Source organism: Centroberyx affinis, unplaced genomic scaffold (assembly GCF_046629955.1).
Source record: "Centroberyx affinis isolate AG114_WGS23_722 - 3 ecotype Tasmania unplaced genomic scaffold, CSIRO-AGI_Caff_v1 ptg006553l_1, whole genome shotgun sequence".
Classification (NCBI taxonomy): Eukaryota; Metazoa; Chordata; class Actinopteri; order Beryciformes; family Berycidae; genus Centroberyx; species Centroberyx affinis.
This window is the reverse complement of record NW_027283316.1, coordinates 63,683-80,066: the sequence shown is the minus strand read 5'-3', so window position 1 is coordinate 80,066 and position 16,384 is coordinate 63,683. Positions and strand designations below refer to the sequence as shown.

Sequence of the window (16,384 nt, the reverse complement as noted above, 5' to 3'; positions counted from 1 at the left end):
TAACAAATAAAAGAATAAATAAATAAATTTCCTGACAAAGATGAAACCCTTAGAAAAAATACTATAATATTCCTATAAGGATTTATAGTATTTGTGTGGTACTCTGTGGTACTTAATAGGTAATTTTCCTATAGGGTCTAAAGTGTGTGGAACTCAATAGTAAGTTTATATAACTTTATCCTATGGTATGCTGCAGGGATTTGTAGTTTTCCTGTGATATTTGTATAGTATCCTTCTAAAATGTACAATCAGATTGCTACAGTTCGTTTTCAAAAGGGAAAGATCGAAGCAAACTTTAAGCCTTCAATTCTGTTTCATGTTAAAAGTATTGTCTGTATCCATACAGCAGCAGCAGAAAACACTGAAGCGAACAATAGTATATTTGTATTTGTATACATACAAATTCAGATGAGAATTCAGATGAGAATTTCCATATTTAAAATTTTTACATTGCAAGTACTGATACTTATATCTTAGTGTGGACTACAGAGGGTTTTCAGGTGATGTAACGCTCCCTCTGGCGGCCATATTGGAGGTCCTCAGCTCTTGGCCAATGGCTGTGAACAGCTGATTGTGCTTCTAAACATAGACCCTACGTTCCAAATCGCATACTTTTTCTTTTTACTACACTACGTACTACATCTGCCCTTAGAAAGTATGTACTGTGCATGTAGTAGGCAGACAATTGGGACATACTATTTGGTCATCACATTGCGTCTTGAACATTGACCCTCTTGCTTATATATCCATCGCAATAATACGGTTGCAGTCCCTAGCGCAAAATTTGAAGATTGTTGAAAACGTTGCCATGGAGATCCAAAACGCCATTCGCCGAGCTCGTCAGAGACGCGCATACCGTTGGAGATCAACCCGGAGAGCTCTGCTGCTGTTACTTTGTAATGTATGTAGTTTTAACGTCATTGTACATTATAGCATGCAGTATTAGATGCACCACAGTTTTTGGTTTTGTTTGTTTGTTTTGTTTTTTTCTCTCTCTGGCGGCTCAGCATGCGGCTCAGTCGAAGTGACGTGTCTTCCGCTGCGCAGAGGATTGTGGGTCAGAATAGCCAAAAAAGCATGCTGGCCTGCATACTGCAAAATTCGACCGGATGTAGTAGGGCATCCGGGTATTTTCTGGCATACTGCATTGACATGCATGAATTGGGACATGCTAAATCTTTTTCTGGCATACTAAATAGTATGGAAGTATGGGTATTGGAACGCACCCAGAGTTTAGCCTTCTTAATAGAATGGAAAAGACATTAATCCCTGTGCTGTTTTTGACAACAAACTGATCATTTCCACACTGATACATCTGATCAATTTTGTGTTTGGATAATGTCAGCTTGTTAGCTAGCTAACTATCTAGTCAGCTAACCATCACTGTTAGCACATCTGATTAGCACACTAGCTACTGGCTAGTAGTGGCTAGAAGTTGCATGTTGACATTAGCATCATCTGCTTTGCTAAACAAGTCTGCTGGCTTGTTGATTTGACTTTAGGGAACTGAAACTAACCACAGTTTTAAGGAACAAACAAAAATAACCCAACAACATTTCAAAATGCCAAGACATTCTGTTTTTAAAGATGCTTCTTCTTGTAGCATTTTAGCATCAATAAACCACAGATATTATTGGCAGCCCCTACAAGCCTCTATACTACATTTTACTTTGCTTGCCACCTGGTGGATTTGGAGGGAAATCTGCTGGATCGCTTTACGGCACAAAACAGGAAGAGGTTCTGTTCTTCCAGAGCAAATGGAGCTAAAGCTTTCAGAGTTTCTGGCAGCAGATGGTGGAAGGAGGGAAAGACTGATGGAAAAATCACTTCCAACGTGCATCGTCTTGAGTAAAGTGAAAGAGAAAACTTTTGACTGAAGAAGCCATTTCCTTTTTGTGACAGGAAGCAACAGGGATTCTGGGAAATGTCTTAATTTTGAGAAACTAACAGTAACAAAACCACTGGTGAGATAGAGGCTACAATTCGTCTTCACCATGGTCCCATTTGTTTATGGCGCACCAAGGTATCACAATTAAATTGACAATGATATATTGATGTTTAAAAATGCTACTCATAAGCACCTTTAAAGAAAGTGGGCAAGTGGGCTTTTAATGTTTTTATTGTTTACGTAAGGTAAGAAGGGAGACAGTAGGGAAGACACAGGAAAGAAAGTTCTGGCAGCGGCGGACCAAACCTCTCTGGCCATCGAGGGATTCCTTTAAGGATTTTGAGCAGAAGGCTTGCAGTGCGATTTGGCTTCCCACTCCTCCCAAATCCATTCACTCCCAATCCAGTTTTCTCCCTACAGTGGATCATTCTACGATCGTCTGGACAGAAGACATATTAGACATGGACTAGTATCCAGTAAAATATTCATTCCTGGTTGTCTCAATGCACATGTGCAGTATTTGGCTTCAAAGCCCCTTGTTGTAATGACAAAACTGGAATTAGCTAGATTCTAATTTCTTAATGCAGTGTGTGTGTGTGTGACAAGGTCTGCTTACGACGCACAGTGAATACTGAATGTGAAGTTTTATTCGTTTGGACTTAGTGCAGAAATGTAATTTCCCCAGTAACCAAGGGTTCAGTGGATTGTAGTATGTACTGTACTGTTTCTGTGACCAAGACATTGCTTTTCTTTGTTATGCTTTGTGATAACGGCACTGTTAAATTTGAATGTATGCATGTGTTCCTGTTTTGCGGTTGAATTTTTTTAATTTTATTCATATGGACCATTGATATTTCTGTCTTCAATTCCTATCAGGCAGAATTCCTTAAACTGCAAAAGTGTCCATTGGGTGATCTCTATATATCTTGTATAGAGTCTTAAACTGTATTTTTCTTATAACAAGTGACATAATCTGCCAATAGAGTGAGATAAATTCCCTTGTTTCAAAACAATTTGTTACTAGAATTTTCTTGAATCAAATAAGTGGAGTGATCATCTGACCTATTTTAAGACACGGCCATCTGTTTGAAGACAAAACCATTTAAACCATTTAAAAAGGCTCTGACACGTTCAGAAGAGCCCGTTCACAAGCACAGAGCTGGAAAACAAGGAAGTGTTTCCCGTCTCTGCTGGCTGAACACGTCAATGCAAACACAAACACAGATAAAATCTATAGGCCTCTATAGCGGTGTGACCTTGTTCCTCCGGGCAAAGTTCTGCAACTGGTGGCACAGGAAGCTGTTTTTGCTGAGACGCCACTTTGACAGACTTACAGACCTGAGCCAGTGTTTTCTCAGCACACTGAAAGCATAATCCATGGATTTATGAATACTTTTTTAACTGATAAATTTAATAAATGCATGGCGGTCAGTCTAAATTCAAGGCTGTTTTCCTAAAGCCGATGAAACAGGCAAATTTTAAGGGCAAACTTTGCCAGCAGTGAGTGTGAGTGACTGGGCAGTGGGCAGCGGGAAATGACAAATCTGACAGTTGGAGGAGTGAAGATTGATGCAATAACAAACTGCTTCCATCACTGTCATCTAGCCTCCTCTTTTCTACTAAATATGTAATAATTTAGTCATTTTATTAAGGTTATCCAGTGGGATTTCATAACCTGTATTACAGGCTTATGTTTGGCTCTGGCATCCGACAGCTAGCTAGCTTGATAGATTAAATGTTATATAAAAATAATCATAGCTGTTATTTCCTAGTTGTGTTTTATTTAGCAGCAGTTGGACCATTTTGAAAATATTTTGGGCTGAGGACAGATCACCTGACCAATTTTCCTGTCTCTGATAGGTCGATGTTGAAACCTTGCTCTCAAAATTTGCTGGATTTTGCCCCAAATTTGCTCTAAAAATTTGCCTGTTTATCATCACCTTTAGTTCTTGAAAAGTTGACATTTTGGAGATTTTGAGTTTTTCACCCAATATTAATCTTTTTCAGAGTGACCTGGCTAACAGTGTAATGAAACCCTGGGTCAGATTGCATCATCACTGATATCTCTCTGACTCAGTGGCCACTTCAAGTCGCTCAGTGAAACAAGGCTGTGAATTATTGATGAGAGCAGATAGGGTCGACAGAGGAGAACTAGGTCAAACTATTGTTTTGCTGTTGACCTGTGTAGCAGATTCACTGAAGAAGAAAAAAAAAACAGTAAAGAGGTTGACTTTGCCTACAACCAAACTGTGATGTAGGTTACTGAACAGCAGCCAAATGTGGGTAAATTTTAGCATGTGGTTGGCAGGTTTGTTCTTTCCTTCTTAAAAGCATTTTGGCTGGTAAAATATTGAAAGTGAAAGTTTTTGGGATCCACTGGCCGCTGTGGCCGATGGATTCAAGTCTGACTTTCCTGCCCTGGGCTTGAGGTCGACCTGCCAAACCACAGAGCACCAGTTCAGCCTGTGTGCCAAACCAGTGCCATGTTTCATTCGCTGCTGCATATTCTCTGAGCAGGGTGTTGTTAGATGAATTTGATCGAATTACTCGCAATGCTTGTGGAATATGAACGTGTCTTCGTCACCAGGGGTTTCTTTTGCTGTCATATTGCACACTACCTCTTACTTACAACGCCACAGCTCCCAGTTTTCTGACCTCACTGTGTTTCCTCTGTAATCTCATGCAGAATTGGTGCTTGGTTTCAGTGCTAAAGATGTTTTACTGTGAATATTTAACCATACAAAAACACTCTATCCATCAGGACTACAGTTACTTCACATTTAATCTAGCAACAGTGGTTATTTTTTGCTGAGGTGCTGCACCACAGCTGAAGGAACACAGAGGAAATCATGTATATAGACCATTTTCTCTGTACAGTGTTTTAGAAGCTGTGTTCACTCCAGTTGCAACACTTGATGTTGCAAACGACACATTTTCACCACAATATCTCCCATCCCTTGCTTTATTTTGTACAGTGATAGCCTACTCTGAAGCCATGGGAGCAAACCTGACAAGGGATTCTGTGTTAAAAGAGAAACTAAACGGATGCAGACCCGCAAAGTCGGGCCCATGTACATATTCAGCTGAGTACAGTGTGTACAGTGTTCATAAATGTTCCGTAGGCGACATGGTGTTGAATGTATTTTCAGACTACAAGCTGAGCAAAATAAAAATAAAGACTCTGTGCATGTAGAAGAAACTGTACGCAGTGTTGTCAGTTATTTTAAGCGCCTCCACCAGTGACCTCATGGCTGTCATTTGAATTCTCTAAGCACCTAAGTGAGAAGGATCCGTCTCAGTAAGTGATGTAGGATGTTCGTCACTAGCAGTCAAAACTCGCTCCTGTTGTTAAAGTCGTTAAAGGATAAGTTCAGTGAGTTTGGACCTACAATATATATAAAGAGTCTCTCCATCCCTGTAGTACTTGGACCCACAGACATTATTGTCTCCAGTCAGCTGTCAGTTGAAACAGCGAGCTCCGCTGCTTCTTGCTGCTAACAATGAGTCCAAACTGTTAGTCAAAATATCTCCAAAAAAGCCGTTTGTAGGCTCTTCACTTTCACCAATAAGGAACTATTTTTCTCCGCCGCAGCACAGACCGCTGTGGGGTGAAAGGCGGTTCCTGGCGGAGTGATCTACTGTAGTTCTGGACGGTCAGGTCAGATTGTAAACAGTAGAGTTCGGTAGAAGACGATCCAGTGTGGAAGTGAGAGTAGAAATGGTGCCGTGGAGAGAAATACGTTGGTCGCTCTCCGTATTGTTTTGGAGATATTTTGACAAAGTTTGTTGCAGTTTGTTAGCTGCAAGAGGCAGTGGAGCTCGCTGTTTCAACCATCAGCTGACTCTGGAGCCAATATTGTCTGTGGGTCCAAGTACTACATCGATAGAAAGACAGATTATATACAGTACATCAGTGGAGGGAAGACATGCTTCTTTTGCCTGCTTGAGCCAGTAGGAACTGGTAGTTTCAATGAGGTCACTGAAGTGGGTGGGGTGGAGTGGGGGGTAAAGTCCCTTGTTATGACAAATTCCAGTTTCTCTCACTGCCATAAATGCATCACAATTGACCTGTGATGCATTCATGTTGCTGTAAACTGTGTGCAGAGTTCAGTTCCAGCATCCCGAGGCTCAGCCGCTCTGAGATTAAACTGAACAAGTGTGTTTACTGATATGACAGAATTACAACATCAACTTCCGGCTATTGGCCACACTCCAGTTAAGGTGTTATTCAGGTTAATCTGTTTACATGAACTTGTGATACCCTGCAACTGAGTCTCTCTGTTGGCACAAATAAACCAGCTAACAGAATATTCCTGCACAGATGGATCAGTCTGAGAAGAAAAGTAAGAAAAAAATGCAGCAAACTTCCCTACTTGTAATACAGGGGAAAGAAATGATGCTTCCAATAGTAATGGAAATTGTAAATGGAGAATGGGGTAAACACAGTTTGTGCTACTACGGAAAAATAACTATTTATTTCAAACAATAATGATTTAAACCTAAGGTTGTTGGGCATCAGTGGAAATGAAAGCATTTTCTGTAGCTAATCATTTTAGTAGCTTAGTACATCCAATGTTACACAGCTCAAAAACTTTATTTTTGTTCTTTCCAGCTTGCAGGGGCAAACAAACCGTCTCTCCATCCTGTCTCTTCTGAGAATCACATTATAACGTCTTGTTTACTTCAACAATGTCACGGTGACAATTTCTCTTATTTTCAGAAAGATAATGCACAACTTGGCTCAAAACAACATTGTGTTTGTGTGCCAGCCTCTTCATGGTACTTAGTTTTCTCAGTATATCTCTTAAATTTTGTTCTCTCCATGTTCTCTTCTGCTGCAGCTGATCAAATCAACTTTCCTCCCGGCTCTTCCTCAGCTGCTATTCTCTCTGATCCTCCAGAGAGGCTGAACTCCTGTTTGTTTTGAGTTTGTAGTCTCAAAGCATCATGATATCTGAGTTTGTAATATTTGAAAATACCACTTGAGCACATACAGGTTTGAATTAACTACATCTTAATAAGATGTAAATATAATTAGATTGGGGTAAGCTGAGCCATTGGCTAAACTTGCCCCAGGGAACTAGCAGCACATTTTTACCCCACAGCTATTTGGACAAAAACTGCTTCACACAGTCATGCTAAATTTCTGACCTCAAATTGAACTCAGAATAAGAATAAAGAATACTACATTTACATGGCTCACTTACCATTCATTTTGTTTGTATTGTATGGAAACAAAGGGTAGCTCAACTTACCCCATGTTCTTTTTTTTAAACATTAAAATGTACCCATAATGCATTGTGTCTGTGCAGACAGTGAAAACCAAAAGTGAAAAGAGTAAGATGTTTCCATTCCACAGTAACCAGTTTAATATGGGACTAAACCAGGCAACCTGGTTTCTCATAATTGGAATACAACCTTAACCAGGTTCTTCTAACCCAGTTCTAACGTTTACATGTATCCACCCAAAACCGGGTTAGCTGAGTAACCGGGTTAAGAACGGCATTTTCTACACATTTAAGTGTAACAAATACACATTTTCAACACAAAAACTTTACAGAGATGAATTGAAAGTGAATTAACTTCCGTCAGATGCACTCGACCCAAAGTCAGGAATATGATGATCAGGAAAGACAGTGAAACAGCAGAACTTTATGTGTCAAAAATACTTTTCATCCTTGAAAAAAAGTCTCTGCTGAAATGGGGCTTCAAGGTCTTTGAATGATACATAAAAAAAAATACACCTCAATCAACAGAAGTGGCACATATACAATGATGGGGGATCAGGACAATATGCAGGAAGCAAAAATGGAAAAACACATTAAACCAGGAAATCATTTGAGGACGTCATCTTGGGCTTTGGGAAACACTGATCCACATTTTTCACCATTTTATAGACCAAACAACTAATCGATTAATCGACAGATTAATCGACAATGAAAATAATCGTTAGTTGCAGCCCTATCTCACTGTTCAGTCAGCACCTGGGCTTCACCCTCCACATTTTCAGACCCTCCTGTACTTCTTATATTTGTGTGTAATTCTGATGATGGAAGTTTTTGGGCTTGTGTCACAGTCTGCCTGAATGCGCTGCCTGCCCTGCTGACAGGATTCTCCACACCAGAATGAGAAGGAAGGATGGAGAATTGGGGCGAGGCAGAAAACATTTCCCCCTCTGAAGCGATGCAGAGTCCACACCCGGGTCGATCCCCCCCCCGTGTCGTCTCATTGGCTACTGAGCGGCTAACGACTTCATGAAGGCGTCGAAGTGCTCCGCATGGCAGCGCTTGTACTCGTTGATTTTCCTTTTGATCTGCTTGGGAGTGTCCTGGTAGTAGTTCTTCTCGTCTCTGGCCATGGCCTGCAGGGAAGAAGACCGGGAAGAAGTCAGGTCACCGTTAAGACAAATAACTCTGGTGGATCTCAAACCAGCTTTTAAAAACGTTACCTCCCTACTCCACAACTCAATTTGGCAGGTAAAATAAAATGGTTAAGTGGCATGGAAATTTTGGAATCCAGAAGTTGAAACATGCTCTATATCAGTGGTTCTCAACGTGGGGGTCCGGGGACCACCAGGGGTCCTTGAGGGCATTCCAGGGGGTCCCCAGCAAATTGATGAATTGTTAAACTTCATTATTTCATTTATAAGAACAATTATAGAATATAGAAGACTGACTATTTGGATCATAGTTTCTCTGTTTTCTCTCTACCTGCAATACAGACAGTCATGGAATTCTGGACAAAATCATATCTAATAATAAAAATATTCTCAGATTTGGGTCCCAGAGACAAAATCTCATCAAATGGGGGGTCTGTGGCTCTAATGTGGACTAAATTAGGGGTCCATGATATGAAAAAGGGTGAGAACCACTGGTCTATATAACAATACACTGTTGTTCTTCTAGCCTTCAAAGTAAACTTTATATATACACAAATTAAAATTCATCAGGACAATACAAAGTTTTTCATCTTTTTCTCACGAGACGATTCATTTAGTCAGCTGAAGTTTTACAGTAACAAAAGTATGAATACAATCAGATAATTTGAATGCAGCTTTGTTAGGTCATGTAGTGTAGGTGTTGATTTTGTTATGGGACACTCTTATGTTACTTTTGAAACATAAGAGTGTCCCATAACAAAATCAACACCTAGACACTCTTATGTTTGAAAAGAAACATAAGAGTGAAAGGAAATGAAGTCAGTAAAACCTAGAGCATTTAAACACTTTACGTTAAGATATGCAAGCAGAATAACAAGAATTTAACCCTTTACATTATACATACGTACTATGAAGAACACATGGTCAACACACCTAGATAAAGACTTTGGAGTACCATGCCCCTATAGGCAACATGCAGGCTACCTGCACATTTCCACTAATTATTTTCTGTGACTAAGCCATGACTGCTAATTAATGCTAGGGTAGGCCATTTTTTAAGAACCAGTTTGGTAATATTTGTTGAAGTTCTCTTTACATCCCAGCAGTTATCAATAAATCAAACTCTCTGAGAAAAAAAAATCCGGTCTCTGTAGCTGTCCCAGGACCTAAAATTAGCCACTCTAAAATCTCAGGGCACCCGGATCTTAACAACCAATCAGGCGTCCCTACCTGCCTGTCAATCACACACACACACACACATATACACACACATACACACACACACACACACACACACACACACAGCTCAATCTAGTTCTGACCAGCCTGCAAACTGCAGGGAGAAAACAAACATACACACGAGTCAAGTTGTTTTCATAGCAAACAGGTGTTTCCGGGTCATGATCAGGACAAAACAACAGGGGAAAAGCAGGAAAACAGAATCTCTATTGGTAATGAACAGGGGTGTGTGTGTGTGTGTGTGTGTGTGATGTGTCCTACAATGCCTCAAAAGCCCACAAAAACAACAGCAGACATCCAGCTCGACTCCTGGCTCACTGGGTCAGTACAGTCTTGATGATGCTGCCACCTAGAGGCATTTGCAGGGAACCTCAGCTTCTCTCAAGCATCCAGAAAGCAGACGAGTACTTTAAATAGTAAGTCAAGTAAATCCATCAGTAAATATGAAGTCAGTCAGTAGATAGATTTACCGAGAGACAAACACATTATGTAGAAAAGTGATTGATTAATAAACACCTAGATCGATAAATGAATAAGAAAGAAGGGAGAAAGAAGGAAAGAACTGAACTGATAAATCACATATCTGGTAAAGTTTCCCACTGGACAAGTATTAACCCTCCAGTTCTGGGTCATCTTTGGCACATGCTGGATCATCTTACCTTGTAGTCCTCGTTGTGTTCTCTGACCATGTGCTGAACGTACTCAATCAAGTCTGAGGACAAGGTCTTGGTGTCTTTCTCTAGACGACTGGCCTCCTCCTCCAGCTCTGCTCAAAACCACAGAAAACACACAACGACAAATCAGAGACTGAGGCTCTTTCTCGATACGTCTTCTTGTGCGTTCTTGTGTCCTCCATGAAGCATTTTACGTTATATCTCTAATATCTAACCGTGATTCCAAAAAAAAAAAAAAATGAAAGGACGGAGGACTGATAAAGATCCCGGAAGTTTACTTGCCAGCTGAGGAAGCACTGGATGGTGACTTGACCAACAAAAAACGAACGGAAAGCCCCAAGATGCATTGCAAGAACGAGCAGCACTGTAGTCTACAGCAGTGGTTCTCAACGTGGGGTCCGGGGACCACCAGGGGTCCTTCGGGAGGTTCCATGGGGTCCCAGGCAAATTGATGAATTGTTAAACTTCACCATTATTTCATTTACAAGAAGTTAACACAATTAGAGAATGTAGAAGAATGACTGTTTTGATCATAGTTTCTCTGTTATCTCTCTACCTACAATACAGATAGTCATGGAATTCTGGACAAAATCATATCTAACAATAAAGATATTCTCAGATTTGGGTCAGAGAGACAAAATCTCATCAAATGATAGAGCGATAACAGTGAAACTATGATCAAAACAGTCATTCTTCTACATTCTCTAATTGTGTTAACTTCTTGTAAATGAAGTAATGCTGAAGTTTAATGTAACTTAGGGTCTGTGGCCCTAATGTGGACTAAACTAGGGGTCCTCGATATGAAAAAGGTTGAGAATCACTGGTCTACAGTACAGAGATGGTTGTAACAGCTGGGAAAATGAAAAGGAAGAGTCTGTGTTCACTATCATGAGAAGATCGTTCTCTCCAAGAAGACTTGGGAAGATCTTTCTCCACAAGGTCTCAAGTATCGACTTGCTGTGCTTGCATTTGATAATCAGCCTTAATTCAAATCCTGAAAGCTTTCAAGTGACACTTCACTTTAGCAGAAAATTAATTTTCATTTTCCTAGCCTGCTCTAGGAGTTCATGAATGGTCAACCATCAATACTGGTCACTTTGGGGACTCCTAATCAGCACCTCTTTATTTTAGCACCATGTTCTGGGGTTTACAAAATCAAACCAATTGTTCTGATGGGAGCGCTATAGTTGAAGGGCAAAATTTCAAAATTTGAAAGGTCATAACTGCGACACAAATGGTCCAATTTTGACTAAACTTGGAGGGCTGATGCATCTTGGCACTGTGTTCATGCATTTAAAAAAATACACTGACTGACCTAATGAGGGCGCTACAATTATAAGGTCAAACATTTTTCAAAAGTTATTTCTAAGATAAAAACAGTCAGATTTTGACGAAACTTGGAGGAACAATGCATTTTGTCATTGTTCTTCTGTAGTTTAAAGGTCAACATTTCAAACTTTGAAAGCCCATAACTGCTACAACACTGATATTGATGAAACTTGAAGGGACGATGCATCTTGTTAATGATTGGCCCAAGAAGTGCCTGCATTATTCATGGCAGACAACAGGATCACTTGTTTCCAGTTTGAAACCCTAAGCTAAAAGTCTGACTTCTAACACATCTACACAAAACTTTTCAAGTAGATGAAGGTAATATTTCATTCTGCGCTTCAGATTACACTGTTCAGGAAATAAATCTGTCCCTTATGCAGTTACCAACATTGGGACCTGGGGGAAAAAAAGCCATTCATTGCTGGTTTGACAGCAGGAAAGCAGAGCAGAGCTATAAAAGTGAAATATTACTTTCAGTCAAATTGCTGGTCTGATTAGATGGAAATTAGGGAAACATATCGAGTGCCCAAATGAATTAAATCAAATGATTATTGGAAGCAATGCAGAGCAGCTGTCAAAGTGGCGAGAGAGAGAGAGAGAAGAGTCATGACGCAGAGCTAAAGCAAAGGGAAACACAGACAAGGCCCGTTTTTCCTTCTGCACAACAAGTGTGTGTTAGCAAATATCAACTGGAGGGCAAAAGAAACCAATAATTACTACACAGTATTTAAGTCTTAAAACGAACAGAAAAGGTCTTACGGTTGAGAACGTATGGCTTCGTCACAATATCGACGGCAGCTTTAGTTTCTCTCTCCGCAGCTTGGACCTGAACATACGCACAGAAACACACATTATGAAATACACCAGTGGTTCTCAACGTGGGGTCCAGGGACCATCTAGGGTCCCTGAGGTTCCAGGGCATCCCCAACAAACTGGTGAACTGTTAAACTTCACCATTATTACATTTACAAGAAGTTAACAAAATTAGATAATGTAGAAGAATTACCAGTTTGATCATAGTTTCTGTTATCTCTCTACCTACAATACAGATTTTTACATTTTTTGGTGATTGGTCTCCTTACTACAGACATATACAGTACTGCGCAAAAGTCTTAGGCATATGTCAAAGAAATCCATAAAGCGAAGATGCTTTCAAAACTAAAATCAAAAATTTACAATAAACAGCAGTCTACTGACACACTAATGCAGAAAACAAATAAACATCTAAGACTTCTAAGAAATTTATATAAAAAATCTAGGGTGCCTAAGACTTTTGCACAGTACTGTATATACATACCTTTTGGATTTTTAATTTCCTATTCAATTTCCGCCTATAATTCATGTGTGTTTAAGTGTATACATTTCAAAGATGGACAAAGCTATTGATGAAATCTTTTCTTTATTGTATGCAATAACTGTCTGTGAACATCCAGTCCAAATTTGGTGACATTCTGATCATTATTTCCAGAGATACATGTGATAAGGCAGATGCTGTCCCTTTTGGAGAAGCCTAAATTTTCACTATTTCCGGTTTTGGGGAGGATCCAAACATCAACCAAATAAACTAATTTTGCAGTAAAATATTTTTATACAACCATCCATTTCAAAAACTAGACATATTAAAGTTATGAAAAAACATGGTTGTGCTTTGTTCTACCTCGGGTAGGGGTATCTCAAAAACTAAAGCCTTTTTTGGAGATTTGTTCCTCTACTAACCCTGGGATTCTGGACAAAATCATATCTGACAATAAAAATATTCTCAGATTTGGGTCCAAGAGACAAAATCTCATCAAATGGGGGTCCGTGGCCCTAATGTGGACTAAATTAGGAGTCCTTAATATGAAAAGGGTTGAGAATCACTGAAATACATCGCAGCTCACCAGACACTGCTGTTGGATTGTGGGTTAATAGATTCAAGCCAGGGACTGCTGAACATGTTTTTTTTCCCATTTTTGGGAGTAAAATGTGACTCAGAGGTTTTTTGTCAGTGCCGTCATGTGAGGAGACGACAAGGACAGCTGTCCTCGACCCTGAGCCCAGAGGAGGGAGAGATTAATCTATCGTTTATGTGCCGCTAGTGTTCATAAGTCATAACAACAGCAGACCTTGTCTCAGACCGCTGCAAAACAAGCTGCTGGCCTGAGTACAAGATCAGACTGACTTTATTGATCCCCGAGGGGAAAGTGGGTCATTACAGCAGCAAAGAAGAGAAGTGAAGGCTGGAGAACAAAGGATGAAAAGGCTAATAAAGTATATTGATTGAATTAAAAGATAGGGCATCTTTATTATGCTAACAACATGTTTCTCCATTTAATAGCATTCATAAGTCACTGTATCATTAAAATGAAAACAAAAAATACTACTGGGGGGTGAATGTGGGCATGGAAAGTGAAGGCAGGACTAATGCCAGCTGCTGCTGAGGAACTCTTGAGCCAGACACTTAAGGCTGATTTATAGAGTTGTGCCGATACCGATACCAGTATCGGAAATGCCTCCGATACAGCCTAAAATGCTGGATCGGGTATCGGCAAGTACGCGAGTCTATGCACCGATTCAATATCACGTAATTTATCAGACCCGGGAAAAAGTCAACTTTAACGTAGTTTCACCCAGATAAAACGTCCGTTTTCCCAGAAATCTATACTTATATACTAAATTTATACTGTAATTGTACTATTTAAAATTGTATATGTCTTTTATTTTACTAAATTGTGGCTGCACTTTAACAGTTTTTTAAAGGAATTGTTATTTTTTCCTAGATTTATTTATGTATGTTCTTTTTCAGTTAAGACTGACTGTCAAACTAGATAATAAAGTTCTATGGCATTCATTCTCTGTATGTATTTGTTCATGTTTTACAAAGGGTTTAACCTGAGCCAGGCCATACAACAATGACAGCAATCATATCACATCCATACAGGGTTAGTAGTATACAGCTGTTAAAAAATAGTAATAATATATATATATATTTTTTTTAACGCACTGGTATCGGATCGGTACTCGGTATCGGCCGATACGCAGGTTCAGGTATCGGAATCGGTATCGGGAAGGAAAAAATAGTATCGGAACATCTCTACTGATTTACTACATCTCTACTGTAGATTTACTAAATCTACGACGGTTACTTACCTTCTGTTTCTTTATTGGCAGAGCGCGGTTAGGATCAAATGTCAGACCCATCTCCCCCAAGTTCCTCGCCATAGACTTCTTGTCGTCCCATGCATTTCGGATCTGTGAACTGAGAGTGGGGACTTGTTAAGAGACGAACAGGTCACATGGGGAAGCGAGGGCTGTTTGGACACAACGGTATCTACCAAATACACCAAGGCCTTTCTGTTAGAACAGGCAAAAATTGTTTTATTAGACCAATGGAAAACAAAGAGCGCATTCATGTTAAAGAATAACTAATCCCCAAACCCAAATCTGTGCCAAGCCTGACATCTAATGGTAAAAATCATGCTACTGAAATTGCCATTTGCTATTGGCTGATCTTTGGTGCCAGGTGCTGTCACCTTCTATAGAGTACAACAGGTGGTGACATCACCTGGCACCAAAGACCAGCCAATAGTGAAGCATTAAGCTATGTCTAAATACCTTTTTTCAGATTGATAGGAACCACTCATCAATTCGGCATATACAGAATCCACCAAGCAGCACTTTATTTCAACAAAATGTCAACTTTTAGAACTGGTTCGCAGTTATAAAAGTTGTCATTTTATTGAAATAAGTGCATCTCGGTGGCTTTTATACATGCCGATTTGAAGAGTGGGTCCTAACGACACCACAGAGATCTTCAGTCGTGTTTTATGGGGAATGTACCTTTCCTGAGAAACAGCATAACATTAAACTTCCATGTTTTTGAATGAAGTTTGGACTCTTGCTCTCTCAATATGAGAACAGGGCACGTATCGGGGCTGAATGGACACTTGCCTGCTCACTCATGGTAAGTCAACATGGATAAGAGTCAGGTAACGTTAAAGGCATACAATATAAAAATGCATCACATATTTTTTTATGGAAATATGTCTTATCCAACTTGCAATTTCGGTTAAGCAGAACTAGCGTGAATGCTTTCATGCTGGCATTCAGGTGAAGAGTCATATACGATGTCAGGTGAGTGTCAGTTATTTATAATGTATCGATATACCTTATATATCAGTTATATATGCGTTATAGGTAGCTAAGCCTCTGTTGTCGTGTGCTATATGGGTATCATGCTAGCAACATTAGCTACAATGCTAACTTATCCTCTTTTCGCACTTACTTTTCAATCCTCGGCGCTTGCTTTTTCAGGAACTTCTTCTTCAGTTTCTTCCTGTCCTGGTTGTAATCAAACTTCTTTCTTCTGCTTGATTTCTTGGCTTTCGGCATGTTTACTTAGCTCAGCCTTCACAGCACTGCGAAGCTTGTTGGTGAAAAAAAGAGACAACGTGCGCTACCAGGAAGTGGAGGAAGCACGTGGTCCGATCATGTGGTCAGAGGCCACGCCTTCTTTTCGCCTTTAACCTTTCTGCATGGAAAATATCTTCAGAACAGTAGGAAACATACAGTGCAGTAGGAACCTGGAAAATAATTTTGAAAAGACAAATATAAATGGAAAATATATTTTTTTAAATCACAAATATACTTTAGATATACAGTATTTATTTAAAAAACGAAAATATATACTTTGAAAATTACAATAGGCCTAAATGTTGAAAATACAAAAAATAAGAAAACAAGAGTGCCATGGTTTTAACACTGGAACAGAAAAACAAAACAAAGGAAATGGTGTCTTATTGTTTTTACAGGCAGTTTTGATATTGGGTAAATTTCTGGCAAAACTGCTTTTTGTTAACCTGTTATGTGAGATTCAAGTGATTGATATGATGA

At 39.6% G+C, this 16,384-nt stretch overlaps 1 protein-coding gene across 1 annotated transcript; it reads right to left on the bottom strand.

Moving 5' to 3' along the window:
* Positions 1-7,220: 7,220 nt before the first annotated feature.
* nop16 (NOP16 nucleolar protein homolog (yeast)) lies at positions 7,221-15,940 on the bottom strand. The gene is made up of 5 exons (XM_071512815.1): positions 15,777-15,940; positions 14,642-14,750; positions 12,272-12,338; positions 10,166-10,272; positions 7,221-8,249 (listed from the first exon to the last, which is right to left on the bottom strand). Exons 1-5 carry the CDS (start codon positions 15,881-15,883, stop codon positions 8,121-8,123), a joined length of 519 nt encoding a protein of 172 aa, XP_071368916.1. The 5' UTR covers positions 15,884-15,940; the 3' UTR covers positions 7,221-8,120.
* Between the last annotated feature and the right edge of the window lie 444 nt (positions 15,941-16,384).